An 18,354-nucleotide genomic window follows, 5' to 3' on the forward strand; every position below is an offset into this window, starting at 1 on the left:
ATTCCTGGAATAAACTTTGGAAGTATTTGTTCCTGGAATAAATTCTCAGCCAGTTCTTAGAAGAAGCAATTTCTCCAAAATACCCCAGTAATATTTTAGCTCCCAGAGATTTACTAAACTAAATATTCTCCAGTTAGGCCTCCTGGTATGTTGTGGGGCTTTTAACTATCAGAAAGTTGGCATATGCCAGTTTTGCCATTTCTACATCACTATCCCAGTTCTGAACTGAATCATGGAAGATATGTACCATTCATAAGCCACATGGGAGCGTAAAACCCTGAAGGGCACTGTAAAGACCCCATGAGTCATATTAACTGCACAGCAAGAATGGGGAAGGTCAGCATCCAGGTTCCACACTTGCTGTGTAGGGTAAGAATGTTCTCCATAGGTGATACAAAGAGAGTAGGTGTGTGCAGTGGCACAGATCTGTGAGGCTGATAAGGTGGTTAGAGAGGTGGTGCAGTCTCTCCATAAGCAATGCCTCTTGTGAGACACACAGACTCCAAAGCTGTTGTATCAAGCTTTTGAAGAACTTTCACACTCTTTTGCACATCCTTGTGTTGGGCAAGAGAAAAACTTTGAAAGATCATGGGCCAGATGTCCTTCAGGAAAATATCCAAACGCAGCAAAGAGCAGTTTATTTTTAGGCAAATTGCCCTGGAATGCATGATGTACATCTAGTGTTTTCAACATATGTATGTCTTTTCTTCGGTAATGTGTTTTGAAGGAACTGACTAATTTCATCCACATGAGAAAGAGGCATGGAGTTCCTAAGGATATTAAATTTCCCCATATATCATGAAATAGGCAGCTAAGTGAATAGGTACTTTTAAGGATTTCACAAAGAGGACTGCTGATTACAAAACAAAGCATCCACACAGGAATATTCCCCTCAAAATATAAATTCTCAGGAAGCTCAGTTTTACTTTGTTCTGCTGCTGACAGGACTGTGTGTTTTGCTCTAGTTGTATAAGCCTCATCTCACTTTCCTCAGCTTCTTCCTTTCTTTACATATCTGCACTTCCTCTGCAAGGAAGCAGGGGCCTGCTCTTTTATTTTTCCTCAGACTCCAAACTGGAAATATGGCATGTGAATAGGAACCACACACACCCTGGGCCGAGACAGCGACAGCACCAGTGTCAGGAACTGCTAAAAAGCTTTAAGTTTGGGAACTTCATAGTGACAGACCTGAGGGAGATGGGATGTGTGTATCTCCAGACATGGACAAGCAGCAGTAGGGAGCAAAGGCAGGTGGTACTGACATACTGTGATATGTGCTTTAAGACAATCTGGAAGTAGCAAAGTGGTCCAGGTGTGACATAAAGCAAATGGTACTTGCCCAGTACTAACACAAACTAGCAGAGTGTAAGCCCAGAGAACAGAGGTGAGTGTTTAGGAACGTCTCTCGGCAAGGCAAAGGGGCTGCAGCTCTGACGCTTCAGCAGTACTCGTATGGTCTTCAATAAACGCCAGCATTGCAAAAGACCAATGTGCAATGACTTATATGTTGGACAAACCTAATAAAGCCATAACTGCAAGGATGCTCCATCCCTGGGGAGTGCCCAAGACCAGGTTGGATGGGGCTTTGAAGCAATCTGGTTTAGTGGAAGGTGTCTATGTGGGAATAGCACAAGAATGGCAAAGAGGCTAATTGTTAATACGCTCACGCAACTGCAGCTGGGGTATAGAAAAAACACATACATCGCATTAATTGTTTTACTGACCTTGTGTGCTTGACAAGTAGAACCTCTGTGTTAGAGAACATAGGCCTGTGAGAAATTCTCATTATGCCTGAGATTCCTGCTTTATTGTGAGAAAGAGCAGAACACAGCAGAAGGCTATGCCTGCCTGAAGCCTTGAAATACAAGTGACCACAGCAGGCCCAGTGATCTTCTACGAGGGCTGAATTCTGCAGCACCTGCATCTCTACCTGTACCACTTCTGACCAGGAGCTTAGGCTATTTCGGAGATCCCCCAGTAGCAAGGTAACAAAAATAAATTTGCTCTTTGCAATTGCATTCATGGTCTCTGGTTGTTTATTGCGATCTGCCTGCATTGGCTCACACAGTGTCCCTGCCCATGGCAGGGTATTTGGAACTAGATCTTTAAGGTCCGTTCTAACCCAAGCCATTCTATCATTCTGTGTTGACAGAAACTGTATATATCTGACTGACAATAAAGTAGAATAACTGCAGAGTTTAACACCAAGTATAAGTTTAACTAAACATTTTACTTGACAAGAAATATTGCAAAAGCTCATCACAGTACCTTGTCTACATGGAAAATTAAATCCAATTCACAGACATTTTCAAAACATTTGTCTAGTGTTTCCACAAATACCTGTGAAGATGAAGAAAAAAACAGAGGTCAGGCTTTAACAGAAACCCATTTGGTGTGAGGTTTAACAAAAGCAAATATAGGAAAAACAAACCAAAAACAAACCAAACAAAACCCCCACAACAACAACCACCAAAAGACGAACACAGTGTGTAGATTTTAAAGCATTAAAAGCAACTATAGAAAAGATGTGGTTAACATTATTCCGTCAACAGCATGTTATCTGTAGAGGGCAAAACTGTATGAACAAGTCAGTTTATGCAATAACTCTTCTAAGTCGCACAGTTTTAAACAATAGTTACATCTTGAAAAAACAGTAACATTATCTATGTTACATTTTTCTCAGCTGTGATTCAAAGTGTTCCTTCCCATTTCATTAGAACCCAATTATTAAGCAAATATCAGCTCATTTTTTCATTATTATTATTAACAATTACTACATTGCAGGCATCTCCTGGTTACCAGACTACTGTTAACTTTGCTATACAGAGACACATCTGCAATGCAAACGCTCAGCATCATGCAAATTTGTAAGCATTACGGCTTCCAGCAACAGTACAGCAGCTTTCATCTGGCTTAGACCTGCTGAAGTCAGGATGGACCATGGAAAAAGGTAGCTGTCTTAACATCACACCTGCTGATCCTGCCAGGCATACCACCACGTAAATTTAGAAAAGTCCAGCAGCTTGTACCCAGGTAAACCACCCCTCCGTGAAACTTGAAGGTAAATTCACAAAGCAGAAAAATCGAAGCAGCTGCTGAAGTCCAGCCACTGCCAGATATGGACTTTATGTTACTCTGCTCTGGGTGCTTCTGAAACAGATTCCTTGGCATTGATGTTAGCGAGCTTTGGTACACTAGGAGCATCCCACCATCCAGGTAGGCCAGATAATTAAAAGATTACTGTACTTGCAATCCCAAACTCCTGAATGCCAGTCACCATGTGCTTGTGGTGAGTGCTGACAAAGTTTTAGAGAGGTACAAGCACAGTTCCCTTTGTGCAAGGGATAACTCCTACTGACTTATATGAGATGTGTCAAGATGTTCAAGCTAAACACATGCTTGAGTTTGAGAGCTTAGGGTCCTCAAATTTAAAAATAATTTCTGCAAGAATTTAAAGATCATTTATTAACGGCTAGTAAATAAGCTGCAACTTGTGGAAAATTTTAATTGCACGGTTTATATGTATCAAGGCTGTTTCGTCACAATGTGTGTTTAACATTATTAAGTTGTCACTGTATGTATTTTTTTTTTTCCAATTCTAAACTCAAACTCTAAAGCAGCAATATGGAATAAGTTAAGCATCTGGTTTTGATTCTCCCTCTTTTCAACAAGGTTTATTAATCCCATTTTAGTCTTTGAGAGGAACCAGGCTTCAAACTGCCTAGGCCCAGAGAAAGAAGATTGAGAAGCCATGTTCCGCTGACAAAAATAAAGTGGATAAAAGGCCTGCTTCTATAGGTACATATTTATGTCTACAGACCCACTAAAACAAGTCTACTTGACATCAGCCCCTTACAGTTGTCTACCTTGCACATCAAGAAAGATTACTTTTACATCTGAATAACCAGTCTCAGATCCTGCTCACACAATAAAAGAGGATCATATTCTGCTGTTGCTATTACAACTATTATCAATATGCATTTTAAAGTCAAACTACATCTAACTGACGTTCCATGCATTTAGAACAAGGATTATTCTCTAATATCAAAATACCAATTCATAACAAACTAGGAACACAGAGCATTTTCACAGGTAGACTCAAGACAATAAGGTTCGCTGGCAACAGCTAAATAATTAATATGCTTCTGTTAAATTATAGCGAAGCTAAGTGAAGCAGATCTTTTTTTTTTCCTTCAAGTAGTTGTTAATTTGTTGTGATAATAACAGTCTTCTATAAAGAAGAGATGCAAACAAACAAAAACCTTCTATGTTAAGCAGAACTACACAGTTCATAACCATGTGCAGCCAGACAAATGACCAGAAATACTGTCTTACTTTCCTTGTACCTTAGGAGAATGTGGTTACAAGGACGGTGCTGTTTGATATTAGCTGCAGGCAGAAGATTGGAAACAGAGTGTAAACAAAACCTCTGTTCAAAGGTTTTAGTTACAAGAGCTAACAGTTTGACACTATTTTTGAAACAAAACATTCCTCATATACATCACTAAATTCGCACATGAATTTATGTACTGACTTTGACATCCATCTAGTTCCTTGGAAAATAAAGGAACAAGTTAAAAACAAAACCAACTCAAAAATCCCCAGAAAAGGCCCCCCACAGGTATGTGTATTTAGTAGCAGTATGTATACCCGCAAATCAGAAACACACAAGTTTCATCTTTGTAATCTTCTTCCAGTAAGTAGGTCTTCTCCTATTACAACACTTGATTCATCGTTACTACAGTAACTTCTAAACCTTTACCCATTACACAGTGACAACACCACATACTGAACGAACTCACAGATTTCTGCTCAAATTGCACAACCAATAATGCACACCAAACATTTTTTAATCTAAGGGAAATCAGCTGGCACTGAGTATTCTTCAGAGAGATTTTTCACCATGATTTCTCATGGACACTTCCTCAATCCTCCATTCATGGTGGAGCGTTCACTCAGAGCAACATCAGCACTGACAAGCTATACATCTATTATGAATCTAATACGAATAACTGGTCTTTACAATTATTAATCTGGACGGTAAACTACATTTTTTACACTAACATTCTTCCAGCAATTTTAAGATGCCTTCAAAATAATCAATATGGTAAATAAAATTAGAGCTCCTTTCATCATAGTTTTAGTTGAGAGTCAAATGAATTGCACACTATGGCATGCAGTGCTGGAATTCAAGTACTTCAGTAATTACCTCTGATGCTGCAGACTTGTCGATTAAAATAACCAGAGGAGAAAACACAAACTGTTTCGGGACAACCCCCCCCGCCCCATGTCAGTTCAAAAGCATTTTGTGATGTTATTGGAAAAGAAACATAAATAAATAAATTAGTTAAACAGCAGGAAAAGAAGGATACGTGCACAACTATCTACGAGCTCCCCCTTGTGCTTTATTTTTGAAATTGCAATCCTTTATAGTTCAAAGAAAAACCCATTCACATCTCTATGCAAATAAACAGGAAAAGATTAAAAGACAAAAACACACCACCAACAAAAACTACACAAAAAACAACCACACCTTTCTTTTGCAGTAACTATGCTTTAATAAAGACGGATACACACCTGGAGAGTGAAGTATAGGAAGGAAAATACCACATTGTTAGTGGAATAAAACATACACTAATATTGGGAAGATAACAAGGCTAGCAGAAAAATCAGAACACCTTATCAATTATATGCCTCTGATGCCAGGCAACGTCAAATACTAACAAAAGCAGGTACAAAAAATAAAGGAACAGGAGTAACTCATATCAGGAATATCCCATCCTTCTTCCTAGGCTAAACAGCAATGGTAAACTTTAAGACAGAATTAATTCAATCTGCCCATGGAGAGTCCTCTCCATCAGTGCTTTTGACTGTTCAAATGCTACTTGAAACTCCAGCTAGGTTAGAACATAATAGTCTGATCATATAGTGTGATCAAGCTAGGGGCTGAAGGGATTGAGAGCAGTCCTGCAGATGACTTGGGGGTGCTGGTGGATGAAAGATTGGATGTGATCTGACAATGTGGGCTCACAGCCCAGAAGGCCAATGGTATCTTGCATTGCATCAAAAGGAGCATGGCCAGCAGGCCAAGGGAGGTGATTGATTCTGCCCCTCTACTCTGCTCTGGTGAGACCCCAACCTGGAGTTCTAGGTCCAGTAGAGGAAAGACACGGACCTGCTGTAGAGGGTCCAGAGGAGGGATGGTCATAGGGCTGGAACAGCTCTGCTGTGAGGACAGGCTGAGGGAGCTGGAGTTGTTCAGCCTCGAGAAGGCTCTGGGGAGACCTTATTGTGGCCTTTCAGTTCTATAAGAAAGATGGGGACAGACTTTTTAGAAGGGCCTGCTGTGATAGGACAAGGGGTAATCATTTTAAACTAAAAGAGGGGAGATTCGGGCTAGACATGAGGAAGAAATTTTGTACAATGAGGATGGTGAAAACACTTGCACCGGTTGCCAAGAGAGGTGGTAGATGCCCCATCCCCTGAGACATTCAAGGCCAGGCTGGATGGGGCTCTGAGCAACCTGATCTGGTTGAAGATGTCCCCTGTTCATTGCAGGGGGGTTGGACTAGATAAGCTTTGAAGGTCTCTTCCAACCCAAAATGCTCTGTGAATCTACAGCCAGCTCTCCATACACAAGATTGGTTTCTCTTACAAGTCATCATTCACTATCATTGCAAGCATATGAAATCAATTACAGCATTTCCACAGCCTTTCTAATTGGGAAATCCTTGGGGCGGCCATTGCATTTTCCCACACTTACACTGACATCCCTGTTTTCTTTCAATATACTTCTTTTAAAAGCACTCATAGATTATACAGAGAATGGCAAGATTACAGCGTAAGGGAAAGACTGTACAAGTCCTGCCAATTAGTCAAACCAGAAGCGTGCTATGTTTTTCAAGCAGACCTACCAATAGACTTAATGCACTACCAACAAGGCTTTTTAGGGCAAAACGTTCTTTGTTCTTAATTCCTGCCCTTTACTTTCCACCTAACCCTAAAATAAACCAATAGTGATATCAGATTTATTCAGTTTACAAGACAGAAAACTCTTAAGTGCATGAAAACATCTCAATATTTCTCAACAAAAACCAGACAAGCTTATTTGCTTGAGTAGGTGTGTATGTGTATATACTGCCAGTCTGCATTGCACATGGGATTGAGATGTAATAATATACTTTCTGAGGCCACTTTTCCAGTGCAATATACGTTTAATTCTGATTGCTAAGACGATTAAACAGATCCTTCTTGTGAGACAAACTGGAAATTAAAAAGGTTTAATTAATCTCCGTATACTTTCTAGGATAATCAGCAGGTTGAATCATAATGATCTAGAGAAAGGGGAATACTGAACAGCTGCAGGTGCTGTGGCGAGGATGTATTTATAAACCAAATCATACAGGTCAGAAAAAACTATCTGTACTAGCATGTAATTAATGCTCAATGGAAAAGCTGTGCAATATAAAAACTGAGAGACTGAAATTCACCAAACTACTTCTGGCAAAAAGAAACACCACCATTTAAAGAAAATTTTAATATCTCTCGCATTCAGAGAGTTTGAAGGCTGTACAATTATACATAGTAGTAAGCTGAAGTAATTTGCTTCAACACCTTAAAGTAGAATCTAGGCTACACTGTGTAACTGGAAATAACTGGAAGTTACTGATATGAAGTTTTTAATATACCATAATGAATAAATCATAGTTGAACTAGCATAGTAGCCCTGCAAAATATGACAGGTCAGACTGACTGACCTAGATAGCCTTTCCTATCCTTTCCATCTGATTAAGCATAAGATACTTATTACATCCACTTTCTGTGAAAAACATCCGAAAGCCACATGAAATATTAACATACTTCTTTTCCCAGTTCATAAATATTTTAGCACTTCCAAGTAAAAAGACACACTATGCAACATCCAGCTAAGCAACTGTACAACAAACTGCTAACAACAGTTAAGGCCATTGTATCCCTTACTCAGTAACTTGCACTGTGCAGATATTGAAGAATGTTTCTATGACCAAAGACAATATAAGAATCTAGAAAAAGAGATTCCTTCCCTGCTAAACACACAGCCACTGTGAAAGACAATTTGCATCTACTGTCCAGAAAAACACTGTACACTCAAGAGCTGTTCTGAACACTAAAAGGTGACTATGAGAATCTACTTAGCTCCACAAAAGGTCTGCAGGGAACTATGAGGCCTTTAAAGCTCACAATGCTTTCTGCAGTGAAATAATCAATAGATACAGACCCACATCTCAGGATACCACAGAATTTACTTACACAATAAATCAATTATCTTGATGTGCAAGCTTATATATATACACACACACACACACAAGACCCATTTTATGTAATGACATAAATCACTCATGGTGTGAAACTATTTTTTGCCACATTTGACTACACTAACAATCATCAGTGAAATTGTTTATGTGCAAATTTGAAGTTGAAAAATCCCTGGTGTCATCAGAGTTCTCTTGACACGTGTGTGTTTGTATTACCAGACATGATTTTTGTTGCTGAGTTGACACAGGCAAATATAACAGTTTAAATCATACCTGCTGTATTGGTAACCTTGCACAAGACATTGTATTTGAGGAGTCAGTGATCTTGAACAGGTCATGTCTGCTCTACTGGGCTTGAAAAGACTATATCTTATTCATGTAATCTCTAACTTATAATGTATTTGGGAAAGGTACACTGTAGGTGGATCGAGGAGTAAAGTATATTGATCCTGACTAAGTGGCTGTTGTATGTTTAGGAGTTAGTGATCCACATAACACTTAACCTAAGTAGATACAGGCCTCTGCTGCACTGCACAAATTCCTTGGCTGCAGGATAAACCCAGCCAGCTCACTGTAACAGAGGAGCCTGCAGGCAGCTCCCACTTAGTACTGGTGATTACACCACCCACATGGCCTTGCCTGTACCTCAAAGTGCAGCAAGAGGTTCCCATGATAACATTCTTTAGGAATAGTTGCTTTCTTGTGAGGAAATTATAAAAGAGCTCAAAGGTCAAAAAAATAGAGATAGTTTCTCTCTGTGGACATAATATACTCTGCACAGCACACTGTGGGAAAATCCACCTGGGCTCCATTGGATGCTGTATGAACATGGGATGCCTAGCACCTGAAGGGATGAAAGATTTACCACCTACATTTCCTCTTCCTATTCTGTTTTATTGAACAATTATCAAGGCATTTTGCTGTTGAGCCTTTCTTACTAAGATCCAGAAAGAACTTGTACTGGCTCTCTTCCTCCTCACCTCTCTGCACCCACCCCATGGTGCAGAACATATTCCTAGGGCAGCATTTGCATTCATTTTCTAGCATAGATCTGTCCAAAAACGCCCATAAGCCACAAGGAAAGTTTCATCTAAAGCGGTTTTAAATGTGTTAATCCATTATCTGCTCATAGTGAATACATATATATATACACACACACACACACAGACAGAGCTTTACATATCAAAGTTCTCATAATCTAAACTTGTCCAGGAAATGTTTGAACTGCACCATTTTTACCTACAGCCAAAACAAGGCCTTGAAAATGTGCAGAAAAAGTAGCTGCTGATTGTTCAGTGCATTCCAAACAAACTGTTTCTGTACTCTCTCACTAACTTGTGAAACAAGTTTTTCAAAGACAGTCCAGAAAACTGCAAACAGTCTAAAAGTAATACTCAGCACTTGGGGTGTGTTCACAGCATGAAAGCCACCTTCACTTCCAAATATTACAGAAAAAGGCACAGCTAAATATGGGAGGTCTAAGGTACTTAACTGTAAAATTCCACTTATTAAAAAAACAAACAGCAAAAAAACTTACTTGTATGAGGTCTAAAATGCCAAGCTCACTTTCTGAAGAATCCACACAGAAGACAAAATACAAGGTGGCATAGTGTCGGTAAATGAGCTTGTTATCAGACCCACCTATTAATCTAAACAGGAAAAAAAAGAGGAAGGCTTAAGTTCACATCTCAGGATAAGCTGAGCAAATCCTCACAGTTATTGCAGTTAATAGAAGGCCTATTGTTAATGGATGCCTGGAGCTTTCCCAAATACAACTGTATTTTTATTTTGTGGTATAATTACAACAGAATATTTACCAAGACAGCTCAAGTTACATTTACTAGACAAGCAGTTATTGTTACCTATATGGATAATAATTGCATCAACATATGCACCTTTTTCTTAAAATTACTTCAAACAGATCATGCAGTTTCATCAAAAAATGAGTATTAAACTCAATTCCACTCACACTAGTGGGCACTGTACAGGTATTAATCTGCTTTACACATTAACAGAGCCTTCACTGCCCTTCTCAGAGGAGCATCAACAGAAAAATAAAACTATAAAGCAGACTGGCATTTGGATTACAGAAAAAGCCTTAGATTGTGTTTATGGTCCACTTAAAAAGGAAGAATATGTAACACTCTTGTGCTATAAAATGTCTGATACCTTCAGAAATGAGACTATAGTATAACCAATAGTTTGTGATGCAATGTTAAAGTCACAGAAGCAATTAAATTTTTATGGACTCACTATTGAGTTACTGAATGAGAAGAGGTCTCAACAGGTATTTCCTTCCACTCTTCTGCTACATAATTCCCAAAGGTACATAAATCATAAGAAGATATATTCTTCAGATGACTGACATTTGCTTTGAGCAGCAGGAGGCCCACTCAAATAGAAACGAAAATATTTTGTAACCTAAACCTACATGGCTATGAACATCATAATTCTCCCTTAATTCAATGGCAGAACTGAATCACCTGTTTGGTAAACTCTAACTAATCCCTTCAGTTTCTGCCTTCATCATAGAGAGATAACATACAATAAGTAAAAAGAACAATAAACCTTTTAGGTCACTTTTGCTTCAGCACATTGCTTTGCATTAATGCTTGGGTGTGGGGAGGAAGAACCTTTTGTTCCTAAAGAGCATGAACTATGGTTAAGAAGTATCAGACAAAAATATTACAAACAAATATGGAAGTGGAAAGGAATGGCAACTGAAGCTTCCTTTTTTGTGCTTTGTTTACCAACTCTTTCAAATTCTTCAGTATACAGGTTTAGTATATTATAAACTGTTGAGGTCTTTGGGTAAATGGAAACTATAAACCAATCCCTGCACTGAAAAAAAACAAACAAACAAACAAAAAACACTGAAAAAATATATTGAAATGGAAACTCCAGAATTGAGCACTAGGAGGAAAGCCAGAATTGTGTCCTCTGTCTACAAGGTTCCTTTTGTTGCACAGCTGTTGGTTTTTTTAAAAGGTTCCAAATGGCTTCTGCCTTTCACTTACAAAACTCAAGCCAGTGTGTTTCCAGCTTATAATCATCTCCAAGAACCTAACAGTAGAATCACCAGTCGAGTAGTTGGAAGAGAATTATTTTAGTTTCAAAAATACTCAATAAATCAGGAATCATCCTGATCAATAAAGAGACATCATAGCTGACATGGTACACCTACGCAAATGCCAGTGCCTCCTAAAACGAAAACAGAAATCTTTAGATTGATTATAAGGAAACTGATTAGACATTATCTCCCTGTTTTTTCCCCATCTTGTGGCTGAAACGATTATAGCACTAGACAGGATGCCGTGTCAGTTACAGCACTGGAAAAAAATAGTTTTATTGCCTAACTCATTTTGATACTTATTTATTTATTTATGCTCCAGTTAGTAAAGAATATGTATATCTGGTGGAACATATTCTTCTTTGTGTATTAAAACATCTCAAGTTACATTATCAGTTATCTCAGTTAAATTACAACTGTAAAAACAGTTATATTACAATCAGTAGTAATAATATCTGTTAGCCAATAAGTATTGGGCATTTATTTCAAACTTGATACTTACAATCCTCCTTCTAGGAAATTACAGACATTTTCATCACGTTTTGATACTAAATGGAAAGTTTCTCTGATAATTTGTTGCTGCGTATCTTCACTCTATGAAAGAAAATATATTTTGGTATGAAGCTAAAATGGATTAACAATGCACAGCACATATAGCTAACAAACAGCATACAAAGTATATCAGCACCCTCAAATTATCTACTTCTGAGCTTTAAATCTGCCACCTAAGAAACTGGATATTGTTTTTGTAATTTCAACCCAAAAATACATTTTTACAAGTCGCAGAAGAATACATTACTGAGAAACAACTGTGAAAAAAAAGTGTGTTTATAAAGCAAATTCTGAAAAAAAAAAAAAACACATCTAAAATAGTTTGTTCGAGTAAACAGGAAGTCTTCTCAAGTATTCTAAAATTTTTCTATTTCCACCATAGCCTGAACAGCTACAGACATGCTTTGAAACTACTTTCACCCATGAACAGGAAAAAAAAAAACAAAACAACAAAGTACCAAAGGCTTGAAAGGTTTGGGCACAGGGAAGATAAAAAATCCCACAATACATAACTCTTACAGAAGTAGTTTAAAATCCACCAGGTTCTCTTAAGCCATTAACTTTCCATCTAGCAGATTAGTGATATCACTGCTGACTTTGAATTTGCTTTACTCTTCTTGGATCCCCACTGCGACTCCATCATTCCTGCACACTTGCTTTTGCAACCCTTCTTAAGATCAGACCCATTTTTAATAAGTCTGTACTTCCATAGTTTAAAAAATTTAGATATCACTCCTAAAATCCTACATTTGTTTTATATTGCAGAACCCTAATCAAGCATAGATAGCTCTCATCCCTGGACAAACATGTAAGTCAGCATTTTAAACAACTATGTGAAAAAACACTCTAGGCAAAACTCATGCATGTATCTTAAATGATTTCAGCTAGAACAGTGCAGTACGCGGCATGATTGCTAATCAGTCAAAGCCTGGCATGGTGTAGTTCATGTGTTCTTTTACAAACGACCTCTAAAAACCACCAAAAAAAATGAGCAAAAAGTTCCAGCAACAGTAAATTGTTCCATAAAACACAAAATAAGGAAGTACAGGTTCTTCTGCTCCTACAGTTTGTGTTCTGTAAATTGTGCCCGCCTTACACCGCTGCAGATACCTCAGTTACTTCCCTGTATTTCTACAGTAGCAGGAAAGAGACAATGTCTTTTTTCCTTAAGAAACTGAGATACTGAGTATCATAGTGACTTTCGTTTTCAGAATATCCCCTATGCACAAAGTTTTAAAAATGGTTTCACAAACACACATATTAGAATTTCCCAATTCAGCACTTCTAAAAGGGGATCAAATTCAGTCATCCATAGCAATGACCTGTATCAGTTACAGCCTCTTAAAGGCCTGACACTGCTAGCTGAACTATCACAGTCACCACTTCTGCTCTGAGATGTAGAAGCAAGATACATCCCTTCCCACACAGTTAAATATGAACACAGTAATAGCCAGAACTGCAATAAGTGGCCACAAATCCACGTAAGTAATAGCACTACTGAAAAATAATATTTTGCTTATATAATTCTGAGAAGCATCATTTGTTTTCTGGTGACCCAAGGTCAGTCCAAGCAAAGCTTAGCTTATTTGCTCAAAAATACACAATCAAAACATCATCTTAAAAGCTCTTAAATCCTTGAATTGAATCAACTGTTCCCACTTTGCTTCTTAATTCCCTGTGGCTGCGCTCTCCATTCAGATCAAGTGCTTGTGCTGCATTTTCAGGGCTGCTTTGCCCCTTGCCTTTTCCCACATAACAGAGCATACTGCCCTATTTGATCACATGACTTTTTCATGTCAACTGTATTTTTACAGTATTCTGAAAGTTTCCAAAGGGAACTCTGCTTTATTGAACTTGTGAGACTCACGAAACTCATCTCCCCAATTCCAACACCTCTGCCACAGTATGATGGTACACAGCCTAAAGTCAGGCTGGAAAGCCTAGCAGAGCTCAGAGTCCTGCTTCCACAAATGAGCTCGGTGAACCGACTTTGCCGTTGGACAAGGCCCCCTTCCTTCACCTTCAGCACTATTAAAGGACAGTTTCCAGTGGCAAGCACACTGGCTGGGAGAAGAGTTTTCTTCGAAATCTCGTTTTCCCCACTGAGGGCTCTCACAAGGTTTCAGCACCCTCCATTTTCCGCCGCTCCGGGCCCACGCCCCCGCCCGCGGCACTGCGCGGCAGGACCTGCCGGAGGCGCCGGGGCAGGCCCAGGCCGGCGGGTCCCCACAGTCGCACCCCGTCACCGCCGCTCCCGAGGAAACGCGCGGGCTGCACGGCGGAAACACCCGCCACCTCAGCACCGCCGGCCGCCCTCCGCCCCGGGAACCAGCCCCCGCGTAGCCCCGGCCCGCCCGTACGTAGCGCTGGTAGAACTTGGAGAGCCGCGGCTTGCCGTGGTTGTTGAAGATAAGGATGGCTTTGATCATGGTGGGACGGGGGGCGGCGGCGCCGGCCGCCGACCTCGCTGCGCTGCGCCCGCGCCCCTCCTCTTCCTCCTCCTCCTCCTCCTCCCCGCCCTTTGCCCCCCACCCCCCCCCAACTCTCGGGGCGGCGGCAGCGGGTCACGCGCACCACGTCGCCAGCGACGCGCAGCCGTTAACGGCGGAACAGCTCCTGCTCGCACGTGACGCGCCTCACGCCCCGTCACCTGACGGGAAAGCGGTGTCCCGCAAGGGACAAAACGCCTCGCGGAGCGCCCTGGCGTAACTTCCGCCAGGCGGGGAGAAGCATGGCGGAGGTGGAGGAGCCGCTGCCTGCCTCGCCTCAGAGCGAGGGCCGAAGCGAGGGCGGGGAGGAAGCTCCGGAAGGCGGAGCTGCAGCGGGGGCTGCCGACGCGCCCCCCGCTCCGGCCGGCTCGCCGGGCACCGAGGAGCCCGCCTGCGACACAAAAAAGAAAAGTAATGGGGCGAGAAGTCACCGTCAGGGCTGGCGGGCGGGTGGGCTTGTGCGGTGATGGGCAGGCCCACTGGCCAATGGGTGGTCGGAGCGGGTGGCTCTGGCCAATGACGGGCGGGCGGCGGCGGCGGTGTTAACTCTGGTTGGTCCCCCGCAGTTGACATCCTGCTGAAGGCCGTGGGCGACACCCCCATCATGAAGACCAAGAAGTGGGCGGTGGAGCGGACGCGGACCATCCAGGGCCTCGTCGACTTCATTAAGAAGTTTCTCAAGCTGATGGCCTCCGAGCAGCTGGTAGGGGCCGCGGCCCGGCCCGGCGTGCCCTGCGCCTCTGGGGCGAGGCCGGGGCCAGCCCTGACAGGAGCGCTGTGCACCCTGGGTCCCACTGTCAGCCTGGCAGGGACACTGTGTGAATCCAGGCCACGGCTTTTAGTAGGAAAGTTGGTGTAGGGGCACCAGTAAAACTCTTACAACTGCATGCTGCAGCGTAAGGTGGAGACAGGCTGCAATGGCACTGTTGGGTGTGCTCAGCACCAACTTTTCGCAGTGTTGCCATTTCTTCTGGTCTGACGCTGATGTGCAGAGCTGTGTGCATGCTGTGCAGTGGTGTATTTCAGTGAAAGGTTCATATGCACACTGTAACTGAATGGAAGGAGTATGTGCTAGAAAACTCTAAAGCGTTTGGGGTTGACTTTCTGAATATTGGTGTCAGTTTCCTACAGAACTTACTTCTCAAACATTTAATTACTGTCATAGGACTGATTTCTAAAATGGGTACCTTGGAATGTTTGCAGTTTGGCAGCACATTACCAGTACTGGTTATGTGTCCCTTCCTGTGAAGCCCAAGTGGCCTTCTGATAACATTGCAAAGCTGGAACATTCAGAAATAATGTTGTACTCATTTTGCAATTAGCAGTAAACTGTTAAGACCCATACACTTCAAAGTTTTCATTTAAGATATAAACTTAAAGCTAGACTCATTAAAATAGTCAAATGTGTAGCCACAGTGTAGGTGAAATCACTCTTAAATCATAGGATCATTTAGCTCTTCTTGGTGTGGAGGCTCTTATTTAAGCTTATAGGTATAAACAGTTTTACTAACCATCTCTTTCACCTGGAAATCATGAAGGGTTTCTTTTTCAGAAGGCTTAATATTTAAAAGAAGATTGATAGTTCAGGTGTTTACTGTTCATTGATATTCTCAACAGTTTAGTTCATTAACTGCCATCTCATTATCCCAGGAAAAAAAAAAAATATAGGAGCATGGAGTCTTCCAGTGTGGTTGGAAATAGCACATGATACCCTAGTATGCATTGACACCTCACACTGCAGAACCCAAGGCCTTCTTTGACATTATGGGCTAGCTACTGTATGCATATTCACATTTGGAGCAGGAAGTGAGAAGGGTGACTTTAAAAAAATAACTGACTTTTATTTCTGTGGCTGTTCATCTAATTGAGCAAATTTGGAATAGTGAGAATGGTTTGGAAACTTGAAACAAGAGTGAGAACTAAACCAGTGAGTGCATTTTGTGCTGCTGTATGGAACACTAATTGGTCAGCTTGCAGGAGAACACAATCACCACGCTTGCTTGGTCTGTTTTCCCAGAAATGACTCTTGGAAGTCACATTGCCTCTCCATACTGAAGTGAAAATATTAATCTTGGTATTTTGGTGTGTGCTGTAAAGATTATAGAATAATTGTTTAATAGAGGATGGATTTACCCACCTCTGGCTGCAGAATGTTTCATCTGAGATCTGCTGGAGATGTCCATTTTCTGTTTCTTTTCTTGCAGTTCATTTATGTAAACCAGTCTTTTGCTCCATCTCCAGACCAAGAAGTTGGGACCCTCTATGAGGTGACTTTTATCTTAAATATCCTTTCCAAATGTGCTTAGCAGAATTTGTTAGTACACTTCTGGCACTTGAAATCTGTCACTGCCCCTAACTATGCTGGTAATAGCTTGCATTCAGTGTAATGTAGTTTATATTGACATATTGATTCTGTGATATCATTTAAAGAGATGTGATTTCATGCAATCTCTGGAAATGCATTGTTTCACGTGCAGTATATTGCCATGCTTCGCATTATGATGGAGAGTTTTCTTACCAGTAACAGTAATCCATGACACAGTTATCTGGTGGCAGGGGGGTGGTTTGTTTTTCTTCGTGTATATTCTAGCTCATGAATAATCTAATGACTCTTGGATTTTTCTTTTTTTTTCTTTTTTGTTTTTTTTCCTTTTCTTGCAGTGTTTTGGAAGTGATGGCAAGCTTGTACTGCATTATTGCAAAACTCAGGCATGGGGATGAATTACAAGCAATGAAGTTGTCTGGGTGTTGTCTTCAAAAATGGAGAAGGGACTAACTTTTTTAAACTCAGCCTGTAAACACACAGAAAGAATGGTTTTTGCATTTCTGCTTATGACTGTACATTTATTAAAAATATGCAGATGAATAGCGTAAAAAAAGAGCTACCGAAGCTATCTGATCAGGTAGCTTTTTTCCGATGTAAATATAGGGTACAGAAAAAAATCTGCATCTGCCCCCTATAGAGTACAGCCAGCTCTCTTGCTGCTTAGTTGTCAGTTGCTGCATCTGAAGGGAAAGTATTTCATAGTTGTCTGAAGGTCTGGGCAGCTCTGTCATTCTATATGCTGTATTGAAGATAAAAAGTTCCTTTTTATTAAAAGGGATACTTACTGTACATGTAGCCTGGTATTCTGTTAACTTCTGGTGTGTTGTACATCTGCCATATGCGTTCTGTTCTTTTTGAAGTCTTCATCTTGAAAATGCATTATCTCATGTCATTTCGAGACAGTATTTTGATTTTTTTTTTTTCCTCATAATTAACATGTAGGTTTTGGTATATAATTACTTCACCCTGTGCCTTCATTGTGTCGATAGTGTTATGTACATTGTTTATATGGCACAGCATAATGACAGGCCTCAGAAATGCTTTCCTCCCACCTGAATTGTGTAGTGATTTGTTGAAGGCTGAACAGCAGTTGCTAAAGTATTTCTTCTGGCACTATTTAATGATGAGAATAATTATTTGAATGGTGCAGCTGGCTGTTGCATCTTTCAGTTAATGAGAAAATAGGCATAAGATGGTAAAACCCTACTGTAATCTCCTTTTGGCTACTGTTATTTTCCTGTTTCACCAGCTGCATGTTCCATCAATAAAATAGAATGCACTTTACATCCTTTTACTAAGCCACATAATAAGGATTTTTTTATTTTTCATCCTGGAGAGGACTTAGTACCTTTACTAGGATACTGACCTTTGCTTTGGTTGTGGGGTTTAGTTTTTTGTGGGTTTATTTTAAGTGTCTTTTGTACAATCTTTTATGTTTGTTTAAGTTGAACTACATTAAATGTTAGCTGTTTGCTTGCAGAGTGTTCCTATGCTGAATGACAGTTTTGATCCCTGACATAATCCACTTCTTCAGCACATACAGACCAAACAGCCTATTGTAGTTTAAACCAATCTTGTATGATAGTCTTGAGCTGTTCATTGCTATTCTGTGTGTAACGGCTC

General features: G+C 40.6%; 2 protein-coding genes across 3 annotated transcripts in view; one reads left to right on the forward strand and one right to left on the reverse strand.

Moving 5' to 3' along the window:
* The window catches only part of AP3S1 (adaptor related protein complex 3 subunit sigma 1), a 32,425-nt gene extending 17,976 nt beyond the window's left edge, over positions 1 to 14,449 (reverse strand). For both annotated transcript variants that reach the window (XM_065045366.1, XM_065045367.1), the window contains exons 1-4: positions 14,277 to 14,449; positions 11,867 to 11,958; positions 9,832 to 9,943; positions 2,269 to 2,340 (exon numbers count right to left, since the gene is read on the reverse strand). In XM_065045366.1, the coding sequence (XP_064901438.1) occupies positions 2,269 to 2,340; positions 9,832 to 9,943; positions 11,867 to 11,958; positions 14,277 to 14,345 (345 nt within the window). In that variant the 5' untranslated portion in view covers positions 14,346 to 14,449. The remainder of the gene's footprint in view (positions 1 to 2,268; positions 2,341 to 9,831; positions 9,944 to 11,866; positions 11,959 to 14,276) is intronic.
* Positions 14,450 to 14,496: 47 nt separating this feature from the next.
* On the forward strand, positions 14,497 to 18,210 carry ATG12 (autophagy related 12). The gene is made up of 4 exons (XM_065045368.1): positions 14,497 to 14,816; positions 14,972 to 15,108; positions 16,610 to 16,672; positions 17,067 to 18,210. Exons 1-4 carry the CDS (start codon positions 14,648 to 14,650, stop codon positions 17,124 to 17,126), a joined length of 429 nt encoding a protein of 142 aa, XP_064901440.1. The 5' UTR covers positions 14,497 to 14,647; the 3' UTR covers positions 17,127 to 18,210.
* Positions 18,211 to 18,354: the final 144 nt, after the last annotated feature.

The sequence above is a fragment of the Columba livia genome, chromosome Z (assembly GCF_036013475.1).
Source record: "Columba livia isolate bColLiv1 breed racing homer chromosome Z, bColLiv1.pat.W.v2, whole genome shotgun sequence".
NCBI lineage: Eukaryota > Metazoa > Chordata > Aves > Columbiformes > Columbidae > Columba > Columba livia.